Source organism: Phycodurus eques, chromosome 21 (assembly GCF_024500275.1).
Source record: "Phycodurus eques isolate BA_2022a chromosome 21, UOR_Pequ_1.1, whole genome shotgun sequence".
NCBI classification, from domain to species: Eukaryota; Metazoa; Chordata; class Actinopteri; order Syngnathiformes; family Syngnathidae; genus Phycodurus; species Phycodurus eques.
Window position 1 is genome coordinate 16125083 of NC_084545.1, and position 19994 is coordinate 16145076.

Below are 19994 nucleotides of genomic sequence, written 5' to 3' on the forward strand. Positions count from 1 at the left end.
CACAGGTGAGGTCAGATTTGAACCCGGGTCCTCAGAACTGTGAGGCAGATGTGCTAACCAGTCACCCACCGTGTTTAGATATACAATGTTTCATTGTCTTTTTGTTTTACTTGTCAGTTGTACTGTCACCGTCGAGCGGGAGTGACCAATAAACAGCTTGAAGCAAGCACGCACTACCTCTTATTTGGAAAACTGTGTGAGTCTTCTATTTTCTCAAAGTGATGTTATACGATTTCTTAACAACAAAAGAGCGAGAGCTGGTGCTAAGGAACACAAAACGTGTCTTTTAATAACTTCCGATGTGTTTAAAGTATGCAGGAAAGCTCAAACTATTTGAAAAATGCTTTTTTTTAAAACGATATCGCAGGAACATAAATGAATGGAGGCTCACTTGACGTATTTTCATGTGTGGAAAGAAGCCAAAAAAAGCACACTTGAACAAAAGTCAATTGAAATAAAAATGCATTTATTGCATCAAAAGGCCAAGGGAAAAAAACAGCGGTGACGCTTATAACTGAGTCAAGTCAAAGGAGTAACGATATTATTTATACTGTAGTATCGTATAAGATGCACGGAAGCAGTGCATAAAATCACTCGGGATAGGATAAGATATTACAATGGAACTTGGATGTAACAACAAGACTCTGGATTTCGGTCGGAACTCCCAATCTTCCCCTTCCATTCATTCGCCAGTCAGCGAAGTTTGGATCAACTTTGAAACTTTCCAAACATCTTCAAGCTTTTTTGAAACATGTTTTTCCATTCATTTTGGTTTTAGGCCACTTCAACTTAACGGACGATCGGATTGAACAGATGACCCCTCCCCCCTATTCGTCTGTTCGATCGAGCTTCCGCTGTACTTCATTTCCGTGACGGGATGAATAAAAGTAACAACAATCTTTGTTCGCGTGTATCGAGGTGTGTGACATCCTCAGACAGGAAGTAACACAACTTGGATGTCGAACATGTTTCCGTTGAGACGCACTCGTAAACATCACACACACACACACACACGCACGCACGCATGACCTTGTGCGTGTCTTGGATCATACGCACACAAACAGGTTTTGGTGCGGTCGCCGTCAGTGCGCCACCGTGTGGTTAAAGTGGCGTTTCCCATCCAGATACAACATGGACTCTGTGAAACACACACACACACACACACACACACACACAGTGAGGGGGCGGGGGTAATGTATGCATGTGTGTACAGGGTCATGTCAATAAATTTCAATATGGTAGAAAAATGGTAAAAAAAATAATAAGAAGAAGAAGAATTTCTAGGACACAGATCCATGAAACACTTTGTCGGACCGAATCCCGCAACCCAAAATCATCGAAACCTTTGTGGCGTTTCGGGGGTTTTGGTTGACTGTGTCAGGCCTCGCCAAACTTCAGGGACAAATTGGACTTGTCAATTGCGCCGTTGGGCGAGCTCATTTGGAGAGGAGAGCCAAAAAAACAACTGTACATGAAAAAATAAAGCATTCATTTTCATCATCAAACAACCATGAGGATTCATTTCATTGTAATGCATTGACAAAAGTTCAAAGTACTGTATATTTCACCAATGTGGATTTAATGAGATCAATAAAACTAATTAAAAGGAATACGTAGTGTACATTGTCATGAACCAATTTGAGGGGAAATGGGTTGATGACTCTTACTTTTACGACAATTTGGGAAAAAATGAATAAAATATAGTTACAAATGAATCCATCCATCCATTTTCAACACCGCCGGAGCCTATCCCGGCTGACGACACCCTGAACTGGTCGCCGGTCAGTCGCAGGGCACACATAGACACGGACAACCGTTCGCACCCACATTCACGCCGTCACCGAGGGGGGACCGAACCCACGCTGCCCGCACCAAAGTCGGGCGAGTGGACCGCGACGCCATCAGTGACTTCAAATGAACTTTCGGAAAAGGGTTAAATTGCTATTCAAGGACTTAACAGGCAAAAAGAAGTTTGAAAATATGACTTTCACTTTCGAATCGGAACGACCGACATAAAGGAACGTTTGCGCGATGTCGTCACGTCTTCGGTTTGCGCGCGCGCACGCACGCACGCACTCACTCACTCACCTCCGTACGTCCGCGGGACGACGTCGGGGACGCGGCGGTCGGACGCGAAGGTGAAGTGGAAGACGTTGGTGGTGTTGTGCTGGCGGGTCAGCGGGTCAAAGACCTCGCTGTGAACTCTGACCTGGATGTGCTTGCCCTCCGTGTAACACACCTGGAAGGACAAAGACGCGTGCCGCGGGTCGCCGCGGCACGTACTCGCGTGTTGGAATCATTCACGATGTTTCGTGGACTTTTTAGGCAACTAAAAAGTGCGCGACGGTTTCTCAAACGTTTCCACACCGAGGTACCGCGAAGATGGCCGACATTCAAATACACCAGCATAGCGGGTCTTCATCAAGAAGGAGTTTCCGTGTCGTAAACCGCCGTAACACGACGCGCACTTTCAACATCAACACTGCGCTTCGAAATAGGCCAATAAAAAGGAGGATTCCATTCTCAATATATTGCAGTTAGCTAAAAACTGCACTTGAGTCAAATTTGAAAAGGAAATGCACATGCATTGTATTTAAAAGTGAAATACAACTGATATGTTGTTAAAAACACTTTAACACAAATTTAACATACTGTATTTACACAGCGCTTGAAAAGTACAAAATGAAGTGGATTTTTCTTTTCGTGTGTTTCGTTTTGGCGCTTTTGTGTGTTGCGTTGTTTCTTTTCATGCGTCGCGTTGCTTCTCGCCGACCTGCGACGAGAGCAGCAACAAGGATCCGATCTCCACGGGTTTCTGGAAGAGAATGTCGTCCACGGCCACCAGGCCGGGCCGACCGCCCCTGCGACACAGCGGCGAGCGCGCTCGTTAGTCAGCTCGTGCGCGTGTGCGTTCTTGATAGCGTTTTGACGTCACACTGACCCGAAAGCGCAGGCGTTAGCCCAGCCCAGCTCGTACGCCTTCCTCATCAGGAAGCCTCCAAAGATCCTGTTGAAGATGTTCCTCTCCTGGAACACGCGCGCACACACACACACACACACACACACACACACACACACAGTGTCAACGTGCTTCGGTTGAAGGCGTTCCAGTGGTTCCCCTGATGTGTTGACCTGCGGGTGGCAGATCTCCAACCCTTTCAGTTTGGCGTCTTCCATCCAAACGGAGTCGGGAGGCAACAGTCGACCGCGGAAGCTCACCGTCCTGCAGCGCGCACACAAACGAAGACGACGCGGAGAGCGAGCGAGTTGCGTGGCGGAGGTCCACGCGAGCGAGCGTCCTCTTACTTGGTGTCGAGCGTGTTGAGGAAGAGGCCGTGGACGATGTTCCTCTCCTCGGCCGTGGGCGCCGCCTTCAGGAGGGACGCGGTGCTGAGCTCCACCCGACGGGACTTGTTCACTGTACAGCGCGCACACGCACGACAGAGGTGACGGGTCGCGACCCGGGTCTCGTGCGACGTGTCCTCGCCTACCTTCTCCCTGCCTGAAGAGTTCCTCCTCCTCTGGACCTTCCGGACTCAGAGGATTCACAAAAGCCGCTCTGGAAACGAGACAACAAAGTCACCGTGGTCTTCCTGTCGAAAAAGTCACCAAAGAGCCAAACGTGCGACAGCGTGCCACCTCTTGTTTTCCGGATCACGAGCCACCATGACAAACGTGGCGTCCAGAACCGGAGAATAAGCTCCATTGCGATACTAAAACAACAACAAACGAGTCAGAATAGTCAATTCTTCATTTGGGCGACAGCTTTCACCCTACAATCTCAACAGCAGGAAGGAGCAAAAACATGTTGCTTGAATGCTGGGTTTTTTTTTTCCTTTTTTAAATGAGGACTCACAACACAAACAGGACTTGTGCCCTTCATGATGTGCAAACAAAAACACACAACACAGTATGGCGAAAGGACACTGATAACTTTGTATTTCTCACAGCTCTGGCTGACTATATTAACAAAATAAGGAAGAAGGAAGAGACCGCGTGGCCAAAACGGCGTCCATGGCAGAGTCGCAAAAGGCCAAAACCACCGCTGACCGAAAAGAACATCAAGGCCGGTCCTACTTGTGGAGAAACAAAAAACACTCGTGGGAGAATATTCTATGGACCGACGAGATGAAGGCGGAGCTTTTTGGAAGGCGTGCGTCTCGTTACGTGTGGCGTGAATGTAGCACAGCATTTCGGAAAAACAACAAGCGTGCGCCAACAGTCAAACACGCCGGTCGGTGGTAGTCGTGTCATGGTCTCGGGCTGCTTCGCCCCTTCGGGACCTGGACAACTCGCTGTGACTGACGGAACCATGATGAATTCTGCCCTTCCACAGAAAGTCCCGTAGGAGAATGTTCAGCCATCACTTCGTGACCTCGAGCTGAAGCGCGCTCGGGTTCTGCGGCGGGATCACGATCCAAATCACACCAGCAAGTCGACTTCTCAATGGCTTAAAAAAAACAAAGGAAGCTTTCGGAGTGGCCTAGATTTGAATCCGATTGAAATGCGGTGGCATGACCTTCAAAAGGCCGTTCGTGGATGGAAAACCTTCCATTTTTGCTGAACTCGAACAATTCTGCAAGGACGAGCGGGCCAAAAGATGTGAAAGACAAAGAAAACGCTTGATTGCAGCTGTTGCTGCTGAGGATGGCCTCCGCAGTTCTTAGGTTTAGGGGGCCGTTACTTTTTCTCACAGGGCCAGGCGCCTTTCAATAGTTTCTTTTCCTGACTGCATTTTAAGTTCACTTGGGTTATATTTGTCTGATATTTACATTCGGTTGATGATCTTGAACAAAGTGAGGAAACGATGCGAAAATAGAAGAATTTCAGAAGGTGGCCAATACTTTTTCATGGCGCTGTGTGTGTGTGTGTGCGTGTGCTATTATTATACGGATGACCTGAAGATCTGAGTGGGCGTTTCCCCACCTGTCAATCAAAGCATCCCACCTGCGTCATGTGCATCTTGGCTTCGATGGAGGTCTTGCCCACCCAGGTCACGTGACCCGTGAACTTGATGTCGCAGGCGGGATAGATCGCCTGCTGCCTCATGTCTGCGGACATCGGCGATGGACCGTCGCCGCGACAACCAGTCAGCCCGAATGAGCAACGCGAGGACGGATTATTGAACATTGTGCGTGTGCGTCACCTATTTTGTCCACCAGGGCGGTGACAATAGACAACGGCGACCTCTTCAGGGCGGGATTGTAAGTGTGTGCGTATGAGATGAGCACTGAGGAAGAAGAGGACACGTCATGATCATCTTCATCTTCATCATCATCATCACCCATACTTTATCGAGCACCTTTCGTACAACACCTCACAGAATTGGTCATGACAAGCGTTAAAGCAAAAGAAATTCAACATTACAATGAAACATTTGCTCAATCGAAATGAATAAACCAGATGACACTTTGAACAACAAATGCATCGTATCCCGGCTGAGTTTGTCTTCCTTTTAGTCGACCGACATCAGTGATCGAAAAGTGTAGTACTACTGGAATAGCACTAGTGGTACATAGCTGGCACTAGTGGCATGCAAAAGAAGTACAGTTCAATTGTATTTCACTTTTTAGTGCAATACATTTGCATTGGATCTTTAGGAACTGTTTGTTTTTAAACTTATTTTGGGAACATTTTGATTTGACTTTTATGTGCCATACATTTGAATTTTTGTTTGTCTATCTTTAAGTGCAACGTTAATGTTGATACGCCGCATAATCTTACGGTGCATTACAATTACAATTACATTCAAAATACTTAGCGGGAATAAGTCTCCCGCGATCGGCCGACGACCAGTCCAGGGCGCGGCCCGCCTCTTGCCCGAAGTCAGCCGGGATGGGCGCCAGCACGCCCGCGAGCCGCGTGAGGAAAAGCGCTACGGAAAACGGACGGACGGCCGGAGGAAGGAGTCTCTTTTTGATGACTATTGGGCCCGACGACGCTGCTGTTTTTTAATGTCGGTCGGAACGGTGGCACGTGGAGAGCCAAGTGTTTTTGCAACGATACCATAAAGCGCTTTATCACGCGCGTGGAATGTTCCCTCAAGGGAAAATTCAACAATGAAGGACGAAACGTCAAAATGACTGAGGACCCCAAAATCGAGTTTTTGGAGACCGGGGCTGATACCTGCTAAACTGTCCAAGTCCTCCAGGATGCGCCCAAACCTGATGAGGACAAAAGCCAGCGGTGCGTCAGCGGGGCGTGCGCGGGCGGGCGGGCGGGCGCGGGCGTGCCTGCGTGCGGCTACCTGACGGTGTTGTGGAAGGTGAGGTACTTCTCTCGCAGCTGCGGCTGGGAGCCCAGAGGGAGGTGGACCTCCACGAGGCTGTCCTTCATGCTCCTGGCCGGGAGCTCGCTCTGCGACCGGGCCAACGCGGACGATAGCGACACGCGTTCCGACATGGCCTGCTGGTGGTCGCTGGGCAGAAAGGAAAACAATTCACTCATTCATTCATTCGATAACCAGTCAACCCGTGGCGTTAAGTGAGCACGCCTTCTGGTCTTCTTACGCCACCCAGAAAAAACACTTTTAGCTCCCTGGACGTCGTTTATCACCTCCAAAACTCATACGTCTGGACCGTTGTTATTGTACGACATTTTCTTGATATATTACAACTATCAACTCGTTTTCTTTTTTTTTTTTTTTTTATGACAAGATTTTCCAAAAAATAAAATACATCTGTTCAGTTTTTGAAACATTTCCTCAACGACAACAAAAAGGTTTTCTGGGAATTAAAAAAAGCAAAACAAAACGACGACATTTTCTCCCAAAAGTGACTTTGGAAAAAAAGTACTTTCCCCCCCCCCCCCTTACCTTTTCTAAAAGAATAATTTTACCTTCTCAAAACTACATTTAAAAAAAACTTTTCGAAAATACATTTCCTCTTTAAAACTATGTTTAAAAGGACTACGGGCCATAAATACAAAAACAAAGCAATGAGAATCAACGCCGTCCCAAGCCGCGCACGCGTACCCCGCCCGGCAAACGGGTTGATCGCAACAAACTTCATATGTCGGGACCGCTGCAAACAGAGGAGCATTCCTACGGGCAAAATGCACGTAAATAGGAAGTATGAGCTGTTATTTTGTGACTATGTTCATCCATATGTGTATACGTACGTAGATATGCTACCGAACAAAAGCGGACTCTTCAATATTCCTTTTCTTTTGATTGTGCTGATGTTTGCGTACCTCCAGTTGGTGGAAGCTCCCACAATCTCTCTCAGCCTGTTTCGCACTGGAACACACACACAATCACAAACCATCGGCGTCGTACGCCGCATGTCACAAAAGTCAGCACACCCCTCACATTTTTGTGAACACTTGATTCCATCTTTTCATGGGACAACACAGAAGAATGAACACTTCGCTACAATGTACACTGTTCCGCGTACAGCTTGAATAAAAAAATGCGCAAGTTCACTGTCCTGTCAATTTAACTCACCACACTGCCGTGCATGTGTAAAGCGCTGGCAACAAAAGCGAGTACGCCCCTGAGTGAAAATGTCCAAATTGGGCACGTGACTCGTTCATGTCACAAAGTCTCGGGCGTGAATGGGTGGCGGGTGTGCGAAATGGGGTGTTAACACTCTCATACTGCTCACTGGAAGTTCAAGATGGCACCTCGTGGAAAAAAATGCTGCGAGTTGCTCGTGGAGGAGTGGGCTAGGATTTAGTAGCGACCTGGGAACATCCGGTCGACTTTGTGCCCGAGAGGGGAAAATTACGCTGGCCACAAAAAATAGTCACACTTTTGGACATTTTCACTTCGGGGCGTACTCACTTTTGTCGCCAGCGGTTTCGATACTAACGGCTGGGTTGAGTTATTTTGAGGGAATAGTGCATGTACGCTGGTACGCACGCAGGACACTGACTCCGTTGTTGCAAAGCTTCATTTCTTCACTGTTGTCCCATGAAAAAGGTCTAATTATATATTGACAAAAATGAGTGTGGAATACTGAGTACAGGTGGCGCGTTCTAAGAGCTAGCACGTCGCTCAGGGAACCAAGCAACAAAACGAGCATGTTTATACGTCAAACTTCTCAGGGAAGAGTCCGCAGCCAGAGAAAAGACAAGTTAACAGGCCACACCGATCCCAATGGAAAAGGAAGTGCTTAGCCGCGCTGCGGAAGAAACAGGAAGTGGCGTCGGCGTGAGACGCGGGCGCAACAGGAAGCGGAAGTGGCGTCGGTTTGAGATGCGTTCAGAACAGGAAACGGCATCGGTGTGAGAAGCGGGCAGAGGCAGGCGCGGAAGCAGCCAGGCGGGCAGGCGACATGCCGCAGAGAAGAAACGTGCGACGCAATTAGCGCTCGTTAGGGCTGGGCGATACGGCCTTCAAATTAAATAGATTCTTTCACAAAAATCACATTCCATTTTCGAATAGAAAACAAATGACAATTATATCGTTAAAACAAGTTTTGCTTTTTGTTTCTTTCCGGATTCGTTTTACATTCTTTCTCCTGACACGCCAAAATCTTCTTCTTGTTGTTTTGTTTTTTTTTCTCAACTCCTTGCATTAACTTCCACAGAAATTTCAAACTTCTGCTTGGGGAAAGAAATGAGTCAAATTATGTTTAAAAACCCAATCCTCAATATTAAAAACATCTTCAATTTAACATCATTAAAGTCCCTGTAAAGTGAAAACAAGTGCATTGTAAATGTTGCAAACCACAGAGAATAACGTTAACTACCTTGACTACGATGACCAAAAAATGTCAAATGAAAATAAAAATAAATCAGTTGTCTGTGCTCAGGAACGCCGTGGGCGTGTGCGGCGAGCGCGCCACGTTAAACCGTCACGCAAAAAAACTACGACGACCTGGAAAATGGTTGCTACTTTGTCCGGCATCATTCTTATGCTACACATAAAAGTACATATTGGAGATGCGAAGATATAGCCGCCTAAAGCTTGCACTCGTGGATAAGTAAAATGTACGGATCGCCCAACCCTGGCAATGCTAATGATCTTATGATTGTTTTTATGATCGTTACTGTGCTTTGGATGACCAACACACCGTTTGACACGTGCAACAGAGGATTTCCTGTGGAAAAACAAAACACTTCAGACAAACGAGTTTTTTTTCCGGAGCTACAGGAGACCAGATCGTCGACAGCAATTCCTCAAGCAAATGATTTCAATCGCGCATTTTGAGCCACTTGTGGTGACGATGAAGACGACGACGACGACGACGACGACGGAGAGGCTCGGGTCTCACCTTCCGCCATGTCTGGCGCGGTTCCCTTTGCCTCCGCGCACAGAAGTCTTCTGCTCGTCAAGGACGCGCACGGTCGCAGACACGTCATCAACCTGCGTACGCACACACGTGCACACGCGAATGAGCGACACACGTCCACCAACCTTGGAGGGCTCGACTTTCGAATTTTACGGTCTTGTGGGCAGCGGATCATCTTTCAGCGATCACACAAAACAACAACCTAGCAATTAACATTCACTGCCGTTGACGGCTATAAACGTCAGCGCACGCAGAGTATTTACTTTTTGAGAGACTGAAATTCTGAGGATTTCGACAATGAGAAGTTTAACAAGGTCTCTAAACGATGACTTGATTATCCAAATAATAGTCCATTCATTGTTGAATCGATTAGTCATCAATTAAATGATTAATTGTTGCACCTCTAACGTGTATTCATTGACACTCTTCATAAACTGAAAAGGTTACATGTCAGGGGACTAAATTGGAACCATTCACAGCACCTCTTGAGTTACTTGTTTGTTTCGAAAGGGGGAGTGACTCCCTTAAAAGGTACCCTGGGTTCTCGGTTTGATGGCTCGACCTTCCTACAGCGCCGACCTCAACCCAATTTTCACCTCGTCTGCCACTAACCTGTTACTGTCATAATTACAGTGACTATTTGTAAAAAATAAAAAAATAAACACTTCTCGAAGCTCTAAATACGAAAACACTGTCATAAACGATTGGATCATCTGCACTGTGTACCAAAATGCCGACAAATAAAAGTGTGGAGATTTTGTCAACATGATGTCCCACATCAGATGGAGTCGAGGAGACGACATTTGGATTCATTAGCCGACGTAATGAGTCATCCCGGCCGTTTTCCTCAGTGTGTGCGTTCCAGACACACCCTGCCTGCTAGGCTGGCTGGCGGGCGGGCCAACCCTCCACCCAAACCGAGCCAAACTCGCTCAAACGCTCCCAAGCAACTCTCGTTTCTCCTTTCACTCGCGGTGGCGCCCAGCCAAAAACCAACCATCGGGGAAGCTGCTAACGTCGAGGGGCTACTAAGCAAACAAGACAAACCTCTTGGAGAACATCGCGCCCAGAAGAAAAAACGTACACGAGCTGCCACGAAGACAAAAAGAAGAACGTGTTTTTGATTCCGCACTCCGACAGCACAATGAGGAGTACGGGTCGAGGGAAGAGAGGCACTTCCGCGTTGGCGGTTAGCCACGCCTCCTAAGCGATGACGCCCGAGTCTATTCCCAGCCCTCAATTTCGACTGCTACCGAAGTTCTCCAGCAGAGGGAGCCAAAGTAGGATGCAACTCATGTGCAAACCCTCCAAATTCAGTCCAGCGCGGAAGTGCAGGACATCGTGCTCACGGAAATATTTTCAGAAATAGTCAACTCACTCAAACTTGACTCGGTTGTTTAATTTCTTTCTTAATGGCTTGATGGGCAGGCATTCCAGAAACACAACTACAGTATTTGTACATTAACATGGAAAAGTCAGTGTCCATAATACGTCCAATTTAAAGTCTATTCTTGGGGCTTGTTTTTTCCTATGGCACCTTGTCTGCATAGGTTAATAATTAAGTCAATGTTGTGTCGTGTTGTTTTAATATATGTTTTGTGTTAATATCTATTATGTATTGCGTTGAATGCAAAAACAGTGTAGCGCCGACAGAACGTTTTTATTTTCTTTCTGTGTCCAAATGCATTTCACAAAGTGACAGCCTAATTACTACACAAAAATATGTGGTTGATGAGGCGTATAGTAACTACGAGCTAGTGTAATGAAGTCATTAAATACTGCAACAAATAGAACAGACACTCAGCCAAATATGTATATTCGAACTAAAATAATGGCTGAATGAGAAAAAGAAGATGATCTATCTACTTAGAAGTTGTGCTCCATTCGCGATCCAGCTGGTGCTCGCTCATTTTCAAACGTCACCATCGAGGAGACACCGGACGTCCCTCGATTGGAGCTCGCTCGTCGATGTGCGTTCGAGACGCTTGAGACGCCGTGACAACAACTTCCGACCCGCGTTTCATGTTTTGAGGAGCGAGCAACGTTCTCGTCACATACCGAAACATGGATGGATACCCCAGAAAATACGGAAAACACAAAATAGGACGCATTTAGACTGTTTCATCATTTCCTTAGAATTGTTTATTATTTGTTGATGCTTTTAATCTTCGTCCTAAACGGTCCACTTTGACGCGAGAATAGAATTTCAGCCGATTATGGAAAAATACCCGTCACGTGAACATACGCTCGCTTCCGATTGAATGAAAACGACCAATGGACGCGGGCGGAAACGGAGCCGTCCTTGCGGCGACCAATCACGTGGCAGGAGGAGGCCGCTATAAAAGGCGGAAGTAACCGCAGACGCTCAAGCAGTCGTCGGCAGCATCGAGACGCTCGGATGAACTTGTTCTTGCGGCCACGACCAACTCGTCCGGACCAGCGGCTGACTGCGGGCGGAAAGCGTCTCGGAAGCGAATGAAGAAACTCCTGATCTTTCACTTCACTTACAGAGGACTTCGTACGAAAGGGAAAAAGAGTAAACGGAGAAAATGGGGTATAACTTGCGAAAGGCGGAGGCGAAGGACGTGCCGGATATATTACGACTGGTGAAGGTACAGCAGCTGCACCCGTTCAAGTCGTAGCTTGATAGCTCGCATCACTCGGAAGTGGGTCTCACACACACGCACACACGCACAGGTTGAAGCCAAATGGCAACGTTTCGGGGGACTCCTCAAAAGGGGGCAAAAATGTTGCCATAAGGCGGAAACACAACAACAAAGAAACCCCGGATGTCCGAGTGTGACGTCGCCATCCTTTGTTGGGGCCCGATGACTCACTTCCGCTTTCCTTGTGTAAACAGCAGCTGGGGTCCGTCGGTAGCCTTGACATCCCGCTCAAGGTGGCCTCACTAGTAACGCGCTTCAGTTACTAGTGTGTTTCCAGTAGCGCTTGAAAAGCGTCATGTGACCTATTAAAGGCGTTTGTTGATTTGTCTTGTTAACTTGCGTGTGTGTGTGTGTGTGTTGACAGAAAGAAGCGGACTCGACAATTTAGTCAGTATGGAAACATGCAGTATTTGTGCCTTTTTGAATGTGTCCGTTGTTTTGCGAAACTCGTGTCACGTTTTGGGGGGCGCTGAACAAAGGCATTCTTGTTGTTGTTTAAAGGAACTTGCAAAGTATGAAGACATGGAGAGCCAGGTGACACTGACCGAACAAGGTAACCAACCACTACACCCACAAAAACAATACAACGTAAATACATCTGTAATAATTTATAATAAAAGGCTGGGGAAATTGTGGTAGATTTACACAGGAAGTCAAGACGGGCAAGGTTGGAAATAGTCCAAACTGGAAAATTTTCATGGGAATTATGGTCATTTGTTTGAAATGGAGTGTGTATGTGTGTGTATATAAATTGTATGTACAGCACTTTATTACAGCTGCTCTAATAAGTAAGAGTGTAATAAAATGAAGTTGCGTTGATCAAATTCCGCTTTCAAGTGCTTGTTGTGGTTGCAGAGCTCCTGGAGGACGGTTTCGGCGACACGCCGTTCTACCACTGCATCCTCGCTGAAATCCCAGGAGGCGGCGACAGCCAAGGTCCGTGAGGCCGTCCGGTTCTGGAAATAATCGACTCGTCACTTCCTCTTGCGTCTTCCGTAACGTGAAGTGTGACTGTTGCGTGTGGTCAGATTCCAAGGTGGTGGGCTTCGCCATGTACTACTTCACGTACGACCCCTGGGTGGGCAAGCAGCTCTACATGGAGGAGTTCTACGTGATGGGCGACTTTCGGGGTAAGGGAACGCCGCCGTCATCGCCGCGGCGCTCGGTCCGCTCACGTTCTCGTCTCTGGGGTTTTCGCAGGCCTCGGCATCGGCTCGGAGATCCTGCGGCGGCTCAGCGACGTGAGTAGTCCCCTCGTGAGAGAGCGCGTGCCCCCCCCGCTCGCCCCGACCAGTCACGAGACTCACTCGGTGGCCAATTTGAAGACTTGCTTGGCTAAAGCTTCTGAAAGACTCCACTTGACCGACTTGTACTCGCAAAGTCTGGCCTGGTGACATTTGGCAGAGTCGAAAATCGGGGTGGAGCTCTGCCTCCAGTACCGTAATTGTCGTGCGCCGCAAAAAGGCTAATCATGTATCTATGGCGCCAAAGCACGAGGTTTCTTTCTAAATGAAGCTCCTCAGCTCACGTCAACTTAGTTCGTGGCACTTGGATGCCGCTGGATGGCACCAAAGCACTACTTTGGTCAAAATTAAGCTCCTCAACGCAGGTCGACAAAGTTCCTTGGCACCAAGATGCCACCAAAGCAGTAGGGTTACTGAGCGCAAAAACTGCAAATAATAACATAGTCGTCATCTAGGTTCCCTCCCCAAAATTGAGCAACAGATGAATTTGCAAATGTACAGGTTAACACTGCAATGACTTGACTCGCTTGATTTTGGTCCCACTAACTTGAGACTTAAACAAATGTGGCCCCTCGCAGCTGGCGGTGAAGACGCGCTGCACGGGCATGATGTTCGTGGTGGCCGAGAACAACGAGCTGTCCATCCAGTACTACAAGCGTCGCGGCGCCGAGGACCTCTCGCAGGAGGAGGGCTGGCGGCTCTACCGCTTCGACAAGAGCAGCCTCGTCAAGATGGCCACGCCCACCGAGGAGTGATGCCGCCGGGAAACCGAGGCGGCTTCACTCGCGTGTTGAATTTAAAAAAATAAATAAAACAAAATAAAAAAATCTCTTGTGATTGTAGCTGCCACACACTGAAATCACTTCAGCAATAATAAACTCCCTGATAAACACATCCTGTTGTTGGTGTATTGGTTACTTTGTCCTAACCGCTACATCATGTACTTGTGTGCACTATATATTAGTGGCTGCAGTTTTTAGTACGCATAGGAAGTTTATTCCTAAAACTAAGGCTTTCAATTGTGATATTTTGATCACACCATTCATTGAGCAAAAGGTTTTCAAGTGGGGACACGCACACGCACGTCTTGATACATTTACACTTTCACTCGCTGATGTACAACCCCAATCTCAATGAAGTTGGGATGTTGTGTTAAACAAATAAAAACGGAATACAATGGTTTGCAAATCATGTTCAACCTATATTTAATTAAATGCACTACAAAGACAAGATATTTAATGTTCAAACTGATGATGTTTTTAGAAAATAACCATGAACTTAGAATTTTATCCACCTTAGATGAGCTCGGCCCAGAGAAGCCGGCGGCGTTTCTGGGTGTTGTTGCTAAACGGCTTTTGCTTTGCATAGTAGAGTTTCAAGTTGCACTTCCGGATGTAGCGCCGAAGTGTATTGACTGACATTGGTTTTCGGAAGTGTTCCTGAGCCCGCGTGGTGATATCCTTTACACATGTCGGTTTTTGATGCAGGGCAGCCTGAGGGATCGAAGGTCACGGGCACTCAATGTCGGTTTTGGGCCTTGCCGCTTCCATGCAGTGATTTCTCCAGATTCTCGGAACCTTTTGATGATATTATGGAAGGTAGATGATGAAATCTCTAAACGCAATTGTTCGTTGAGGAACATTGTCTACTTTTCTACCCACTCACGGCACCCACCTGTTCCCAATGAGCCTGTTCACCTGTGGGATGTTCCAAACACGTGTTTGATGAGCATTCCTCCACTTTCTCCGTCGTTTTTGCCACCTGCCTGTCAGAGCGTTTTTGGAACATGTTGCAGCCATAAAATTCTAAGTTCATGATTATTTGCGAAAAACAATCAAGTTGATCAGTTTGAACATTAAATATCTTGTGTTTGTAGTGTATTCAATTAAATATAGGTTGAACATGATTTTCAAATCATTGAATTGTTTTTATTTATGTTTAACACAATGTCCCAACTTCATTGGAATTGTACTTGCTCGCCCTCACTTTCGCACACACACAGTCAAGTCAGTAGGATCGTGATGAGACTAAACACGAATACCTTTCCAAGATGGCGGTCGATGTACGCACCCCTTTCGGACAACATAAAATCATTGGACCAATAACAGTGAAGATATATTTATTGTGACATTTTATCAAACAATTTCTGCAGCACAATTCATTCTCATGTTGACATGGGCCAATTAAAATGCATCATTTGATTGCTTGTGTGTCACAACTTCCGTCTGTCCGAGTGGGACTATTACTGTATATGATATCATTAATAATAAATCATAAGAGTGTCTCTGCATTTGAGACACGTTAACACGCAGTTAGTCCGAGTTGCGTGGTGAGAATCCATCACGTAGCTGTGCACAATGAATAGAAACAAAAACAAATGAATCATTCCAACTCATGGTTCATAATGGTCATAATTCGCGTGTGTGAGGGCACGTGACTTTTCTGTCTTCAGCCAGACGTGCTGCCGCTCTCCCGCCGCTCCGTCTTGTCAGACTTAACAAACGCAAAAAAAAAAAAAAAAAAAAAAAAAAAAAAGTGTTTTAGTTTAGACCTCAGCAAGTCTGACGCGCGCTGACCACGAGCGAAATCCCTCGCCAAAACTCACTTTCTTTTTGCCGAACGGCGGATCTTTCCAGAGAGTCTCCACGGCCACGCAGCCGCGCTGAACCCACGCACACGTCAAGTCTTGGCTCACCTGCAGGGAGAAAAAACAAAAAAACTATTTCATCAATTTAAAAAGTGAAACTCATGTTCTAAAAATGTGTGCAAACACACACACATATATACATACATATATATACACACACACACACACACACACACATATATACATACGCATATATATATATATACACACACACACATATATTATATTATATATATATATATATATATATATATACACACAAAATATATACATATATACATAAAATTCTAAGTTAATGATTACTTCCTAAAAACATTCAGGTTTATCAGGTTGAACATGAAATGTCTTTGTCGGGTATTCAATTAAATATAGGTCAAACATGATGTGCAAATCATTGTATTCTGTTTTTATTTATGTTTAACACAACATCCCAACTTCATTGGAATTGGGGTTGTAATATAAATCTAATTTATTGAGATGTACCCGTCGACAAAAACAGATTAGTCAGCAGTTAATATCAGGCCATAAAAAGTCAAGTAAGAGGAGACCTTGAAGAGCGAGGCGGCCCGCCGAGGGTAGAACACGGAGGCGCTGAGCGCCGCGAGGCCCATCGGAAACGCCACGCGCTTCACCTTCGACCCTGAAGACAAGACACACAGACCGCGTCAGGGCGGTGACCTCGCGCGACCTTTCGCCTTCACCCGAATCTCCTCCAGAGAAAATAAGAGCGGAAACGCGTCGTGAGCAGGATCCCGTCGGAACACTTTTTACAAGGCGGCGACGAGTTCACTCGGCACGTTCGTATAAGCCTCGTTTTCATATCATTCATTGTTTTTTCTAATTCAGCCGTTGTTTTGTGTGTGTAAATGTCTGCTGTGCTGAAACAGCCATCCTTAAAGTTCTAGTTTCTTAAAGCTTTTTAGGCCACAATATTAAAGACAATCAGGAGATAAATTCACACATTTCATGTCATCTGAACAACAAGATTTCTTCAACTTGTATGTTACACTGAGCTACATTCCACTTGCTCTTTTATCAGAATCATCTTTACTGGGCAAGTATGTTAAAAGAAACACATTACTATTATTCTTATTAGATGATTATTATGATTTTTATGAATTTTGTTTGCACAATTTATATGTTTTGGTTTGGTCAGCGAAACCTCTGTCACGTGACTCAAGTTTCACCAATCCAACGGAAGTATTGGTGATGTTTGACTCCATTTAACCAATCGAACGGAGCCGGACAGTCACATGACTATACAGTTCAAGTGATACAGTTAGGCAATATCTGAATTTGCACATTCCCATTTAATATTTTTGTCTCAGTGACGCTTTGATTAAAAAAAATAAATAAATATATATATATATATATATCTCCAGTTATTCAGTACTTGAGTAGTTTTTTTCCCCTGACTACTTGAGTAATAGTTTACCGGAGCCATATTTCCATATTGTACTCGAGTCCAATTTGTGGCTCCTCTTGTCATCTGCGGTTCTCTCACATTTCAGAAATGAATTTGATTTTGAAGCGCGCCTACGGCTCGTCTCCTTCCTCTGAAGAATCGAACCGCAGCTTTGTTTACCTTGACGCCGCCGACAGGCGGCGAACATCGGGACACAGAAGAGGCGCTCCAGCAGTGTTTCAACTTCACAGACTGTTTTTAAAGTGGTATCTTTCACTGCTAAAACACTTGAATTTTCCCTCTGCGAACAAATAAAGGGTATGTTGTGTCTTGCTTCAAATTGCGTTTGTGTGCGTAGCCGGTCACCTCGGGCCAAGTAGAGTCCGAGCAAGCCCGAGAATCCCACCACCGCCACGCTGGGGTACAGGTCGGGGGGCGGCGCGCTGAACAACTGGTACGCGTCTGAAGGGAAACACACAACAGCTTTGGGTCGACTTTGTGTCCAAGACTTGAAAGCAAACAAACCAGTACATGAAACCTTGCCAAGTCAGCTCGTCACCTGTGACTGCGGCGGTGGAGGCGGAAATGGCGGGCTCCGCCTTACTGTACACTTCCTGGGGACACGCACGCATTGTTAGTTTGTCATTGGTACTTGCCGAAGACTTGTTTCGTTTGTGTTTTGGAGGATTTGGTGTATTTTTGAGAAGTAGCATTTTAGCTGGGCAGCACGGTAAGGCGTACCCCGCCTCTCGCCAGAAATCAGCCCAGCCCCGAGCCGAATCACGACGATAAGCGCGATGCAAAATGGATGCCTTTCATTTTAGACTTTACGTCATCGTATTTGTGTATTTTTTAACTGTTGTATGGCCGGTATCCATTGCAATATGTGAAAGCCCTTTTTTTTGTCTTTACTGTGTGCCTTTACATGTATTGTAAAATGCTTTGTGATGCCTGCATTACTACTATGTGACAAATGAAGTTTGATTTTGTTTGTTTCCACTCGAGGAAAAAAAAATGATGGTATAGCGGCTTGAACAAAACGAAGAAGTATCAATTAGCAGCACGTGTAACATAAAAACATGAGTTGTTTTTGAGGAGGCGTAGGCTTTGGACATGACGAGACGCGGAGCACGTTGATCGTCGCTGCCTCTTCTAAACACGGCCGTTTCGCAGGTTTACCAACCTCAACTTTGTCCGCCGCTGTGCTTCCCGCTTGCTGCAAACACAACAGATGCTTCATGAAAAATGTTCCTCTGCTTTATGGAAAACTGCATGAGCATTTGTTACATATCCTTGATAAGGTCAGAGGCTACTAGTGCGCGGCACATGCATACTAGTTGGACCTAGTAGTTACTAGTGCAGCACAGTACTTTACTAACAAGGTTGAAGTCAATACTAGTAGGCCCAAAGTAGCACTAATAGATGTCGAACGGCTTTCCATACGACGTCGACGTCAGTGACGTAACAGCGGCGACGAGACACCTGACATTGGTCTACGTATGGCTCCGCCCATTTTCTCAATGATGCCACGCTGTGCTCCAACGCGCCCGCCGCCGACGTCGGATCCACGCGACGGCGATCCTCCTCGGGTCTGCTGTACAGAGACGGCAGCTGAAAAAATAAGAAACACGTTTTTGTTTTTTTACTATCGCTCTGGAAAGCGTTCCTGGCGCTTCACATTTTTCTGTTTTATATTAGGTTACAACATTTTAAACCATTTTTCAATCAATTTCATCAATGCTCAAAATTATACACACAATGACAACATGACAATGCTTCATTTCATTATTAACTCTTTTTTTTTTGCTTAGGTGCCACATCATCTATCTGCATGTTAGTTGAAGTAAATGTTATTTCTCATTTTACATGAAATATTGACATATTTGAAGGATGATTGGACTAAGACCACTTCTGGACTTTTAGTGACAGCCAGAAAACTTTAGATCACTCCTGCAAATTGACAAAAATGGAATTTGTTCAACATTTCTTCGTGGCTCTGTTGTTTTTAACGTTAATAATGTTGGGCTATTGCAAGAAAATATATTTTGTAAAGAAATTAAACAGTAGCACCCTGCCTTCTGCCTTTAAATCTAGCTATCCATCCTTTTTTGTTTCCAATTCAATGCAATAATATAAAGTCGATCCGGGAAAAATGAGCGTGACAGCCGTGCCTGAGTAGAGCATTGGCACCTCGTCGATGCTCATGGCCGGCTGTGCGCTCCCTTTTGCGCCCTCGCAGGCGGCGGCAGTCGGCAGCACCCCCGGAGCCGCGGCGCACAGCGCCACCTGCAGGAGCAAGGAGCACACGACAAATACACCGCATCAGAGTCGAGGAGTCACATGCATTTTCTGAGCCGCTTATCCTCACACAAAAGAAATGAAGAAGAAAAAAAAAGACTCGTTTACAACATCCGTCAAACACAACAGGAGTATACTCAGCCCCTTTAGACGCCTCACTTCTGATGCTAACATAATAGTTAGCGTTAATCCTCCTGTTGAACTAAGTCAAGGGTTAGCAACTAGCTAATGTTAGCAGTTAGCTTGTAAGCAGCATTTCCTCCAAACGCTCGGTTAACTAGTTTAACACTATTTCGGTCACATACAAGAGAGAGACTATAATGCCAACTACAACGAACCTTTACGCTTTAGGAACATGCAAAAGTAAAGGTTTAGTTACCAGCTTTATAAAAGACATTTTGCGTCGTCTTCCCCTTCGTTTTCGAAGGCAAATCGGAGGTTACGCGCATGCGCAATCCTATTTGAAGGCTGAATCAACATAAGTGTTTGTTAACTCCT

General features: G+C 45.9%; 3 protein-coding genes across 18 annotated transcripts; 1 reads left to right on the forward strand and 2 right to left on the reverse strand.

The window, feature by feature from the left end:
• Positions 1-445: 445 nt before the first annotated feature.
• Positions 446-11250, reverse strand: acot9.1 (acyl-CoA thioesterase 9, tandem duplicate 1). 13 transcript variants are annotated; one of them, XM_061666004.1, is made up of 16 exons: positions 11103-11247; positions 9219-9310; positions 9018-9044; positions 7192-7237; positions 6248-6418; positions 6127-6164; positions 5147-5230; positions 4948-5051; positions 3640-3713; positions 3492-3559; positions 3307-3418; positions 3133-3223; positions 2942-3027; positions 2774-2861; positions 2089-2239; positions 446-1138 (listed from the first exon to the last, which is right to left on the reverse strand). In XM_061666004.1, exons 1-16 carry the CDS (start codon positions 11144-11146, stop codon positions 1083-1085), a joined length of 1332 nt encoding a protein of 443 aa, XP_061521988.1. In that variant the 5' UTR covers positions 11147-11247; the 3' UTR covers positions 446-1082. The 13 variants fall into 13 exon arrangements, 12 of the variants coding, with proteins under 12 accessions (XP_061521988.1, XP_061521986.1, XP_061521990.1 ...); XM_061666002.1 differs by having other exon boundaries at positions 7120-7237; XM_061666006.1 differs by lacking the exon at positions 11103-11247 and adding an exon at positions 10284-10795.
• A 328-nt stretch (positions 11251-11578) lies between these two features.
• On the forward strand, positions 11579-14040 carry LOC133396303 (diamine acetyltransferase 1-like). 4 transcript variants are annotated; one of them, XM_061666010.1, is made up of 6 exons: positions 11579-11848; positions 12404-12455; positions 12758-12838; positions 12931-13032; positions 13103-13143; positions 13725-14040. In XM_061666010.1, the coding sequence occupies exons 1-6, from the start codon at positions 11786-11788 to the stop codon at positions 13899-13901; spliced, it is 516 nt and encodes a 171-aa protein (XP_061521994.1). In that variant the 5' UTR covers positions 11579-11785; the 3' UTR covers positions 13902-14040. The 4 variants fall into 4 exon arrangements, with proteins under 4 accessions (XP_061521994.1, XP_061521993.1, XP_061521992.1 ...); XM_061666009.1 differs by lacking the exon at positions 13103-13143; XM_061666008.1 differs by lacking the exon at positions 11579-11848 and having other exon boundaries at positions 11855-12455.
• Positions 14041-15234: 1194 nt separating this feature from the next.
• Positions 15235-19977, reverse strand: LOC133396409 (MICOS complex subunit MIC26-like). Its single transcript, XM_061666251.1, has 9 exons — positions 19876-19977; positions 19389-19484; positions 18681-18809; positions 18382-18414; positions 17758-17812; positions 17565-17660; positions 16342-16433; positions 15752-15841; positions 15235-15639 (listed from the first exon to the last, which is right to left on the reverse strand). Exons 1-9 carry the CDS (start codon positions 19891-19893, stop codon positions 15595-15597), a joined length of 654 nt encoding a protein of 217 aa, XP_061522235.1. The 5' UTR covers positions 19894-19977; the 3' UTR covers positions 15235-15594.
• Positions 19978-19994: the final 17 nt, after the last annotated feature.

Coding starts and splice junctions, on each gene's coding strand:
- acot9.1 (XM_061665994.1), bottom strand. CDS start 11,146: ATGAGCGAGCACCAGCTGGATCGCGAATGGAGCACAACTTCTAA. Junction 9,311..11,102: donor GAATGGAGCACAACTTCTAA/GTAGATAGATCA, acceptor GTGCGTACGCAG/GTTGATGACGTGTCTGCGAC. Junction 6,419..7,119: donor TTGTTCGGTAGCATATCTAC/GTACGTATACAC, acceptor CTTTCTGCCCAG/CGACCACCAGCAGGCCATGT.
- LOC133396303 (XM_061666007.1), top strand. CDS start 12,296: ATGGAAACATGCAGTATTTGTGCCTTTTTGAATGTGTCCGTTGTTTTG. Junction 12,456..12,757: donor GGTGACACTGACCGAACAAG/GTAACCAACCAC, acceptor TTGTGGTTGCAG/AGCTCCTGGAGGACGGTTTC. Junction 12,839..12,930: donor AGGAGGCGGCGACAGCCAAG/GTCCGTGAGGCC, acceptor GCGTGTGGTCAG/ATTCCAAGGTGGTGGGCTTC.
- LOC133396409 (XM_061666251.1), bottom strand. Junction 17,813..18,381: donor CAGCGGCGGACAAAGTTGAG/GTTGGTAAACCT, acceptor GCGTGTCCCCAG/GAAGTGTACAGTAAGGCGGA. Junction 15,640..15,751: donor CGCCGTTCGGCAAAAAGAAA/GTGAGTTTTGGC, acceptor GCGTTTGTTAAG/TCTGACAAGACGGAGCGGCG.